The following is a 1,631-nucleotide window of genomic DNA, read 5'->3' as shown; positions in this document are numbered from 1 at the left end:
CTGTCGGCCACAGATCACAACCCCATCCCGCCCCGACCGAGGTAGCCGTGCCGGCAACAGTCTGTAAAGCAGCCCCGGCCTGAGATTTGGGAATACCTCTCCTCCAGCTCTGTCTCTGCGACAGCCACTCGCTCTCCTCTGCTGGGAGGAGCTGTCTGCCAATTACTCTTTGCCATACACAGACTGCGAGCTCTTTGGGGCAGGGACAGGCTGTGTGCATTTGTCCAGCGCCTGGCACAAGGGGGCCCTGACCTGACTGACACCTGTCGTCGCTATCCCAATACAAATGTAATAGTCACGCACCGACTCCTGTGTTCGGTCCCAAATGTTTTCAGCCTTTTTTGTTTTTAATTGATCTTGGCTGCTAAGTCACAAAACCCAGCCAGATCCAGCAGGACCCCAAACACACCTCTCCCCCAGGGCTACCTTAACACCTCCAAAATCTGTGGCCTACGGGAACGGTCTTGCGGGATCAGAGGGGCGTTTATCTGCACTGGGATCAGCCAATATTTGCGTCAGAGGCAGTGAAACGAGACTTCCCGGTAATCCAGGAGTGGGGCTGCGAAATCAGCTCACAGAAGGGCAGGCTCCACGTTGGCTTTTAGTTTGACCCTCCCGGCACTGACTTTGTGGGGCTCCTTTTCCAGGCGGGAACCCAGCTCCGTTGCTGTGGTGGTACCAGACCTTGTGCCGTTTGAGAAAACCAGCCTGCTGGATGCCTATGCCCTTTGCCTGCGGGGATCAGAAAGAGATGGCCACCGGACAAGCCCTCCTGCTTTTAATACTCATCGGAGTAGCCGAGCCCGGGGCAGGTCGATGCCCTGCCTGCGAGATGGCAGCCCTGGACCCAGGCGTGCAGAAGGCGTTCCTCATTGAGCTAGCAAAGGAGAGTATTCTCTCCAAGCTGCACTTGAAGGAGCGACCCAATGTGACCCAGCCAGTCTTCAGCGCTGGCCTCCTGACAGCTCTGGGGAGGCTCCGTGTCGGGCGCACGACCCCGAGCGTCACGTCGGAGATGCCGAGCCAGAGCCCCAAGCCGGATGAGCAAGACTATGAGATTCTCAGCTTTGCTGAGCCAGGTCTGTAAGGTCTCACGGGATGGCTCAAGGGGTGCTGCAGGGGCATAGCGTGGGAAAGAGACATCCCCCGAGAGGGGCCTCTGCAAGGGGGCATTTTACCCCATTGCAACCCCAAAAGGGTGCAGGAACATAAATCACTCCCCCAAGCACTTACATCCAACCTTACACCTCAAGGAAATAAACACATAAGAGTAGTTCACTGTCAAACTGGGGGAGAGTGTTTAGCGAGGTCCTGCAGGGGTAAGCCCTGGGTCTGGCACTATTCAATATTTTCATCGGTGACTTGGGTAGTGGAGTGGGGGGAATGCTTCTACAACTTGCCGATGACATCAAGGTGGGAGGGGTAGCAAGCTTTGGCGTTCAGGTTTAGAATTCAAAATGACCTTGACGAATCAGAGCATTGATCTGAAATCAACAAGATGCAATTCGATAAAGACAGAGGGCAAAGTACTTCCCCGAGGAAGGAAAAATCAAACGCACAACTACACGTTGGTTGCGGGGAGGGGAACTGGCGAGGCGGCCGTACTGCTGAAAAGGGTCGGGGGGGGGGGG

At 55.7% G+C, this 1,631-nt stretch overlaps 1 protein-coding gene across 1 annotated transcript in view; it reads left to right on the top strand.

Moving 5' to 3' along the window:
* The first annotated feature begins 565 nt into the window (after positions 1 to 565).
* LOC112124936 (inhibin beta C chain-like) overlaps positions 566 to 1,631 on the top strand; it is a 6,416-nt gene continuing 5,350 nt past the window's right edge. Inside the window, exon 1 of the mRNA XM_026662619.1 lies at positions 566 to 1,079. Within this exon, the coding sequence (XP_026518404.1) occupies positions 716 to 1,079 (364 nt within the window). The 5' untranslated portion in view covers positions 566 to 715. The remainder of the gene's footprint in view (positions 1,080 to 1,631) is intronic.

This window comes from Terrapene carolina, unplaced genomic scaffold (assembly GCF_002925995.2).
Source record: "Terrapene carolina triunguis isolate 2854851 unplaced genomic scaffold, T_m_triunguis-2.0 Scaffold28817, whole genome shotgun sequence".
Taxonomy (NCBI): domain Eukaryota; kingdom Metazoa; phylum Chordata; order Testudines; family Emydidae; genus Terrapene; species Terrapene triunguis.
The sequence above is the reverse complement of the archived record's forward strand: the minus strand, read 5'-3'. Positions and strand labels throughout refer to the sequence as shown.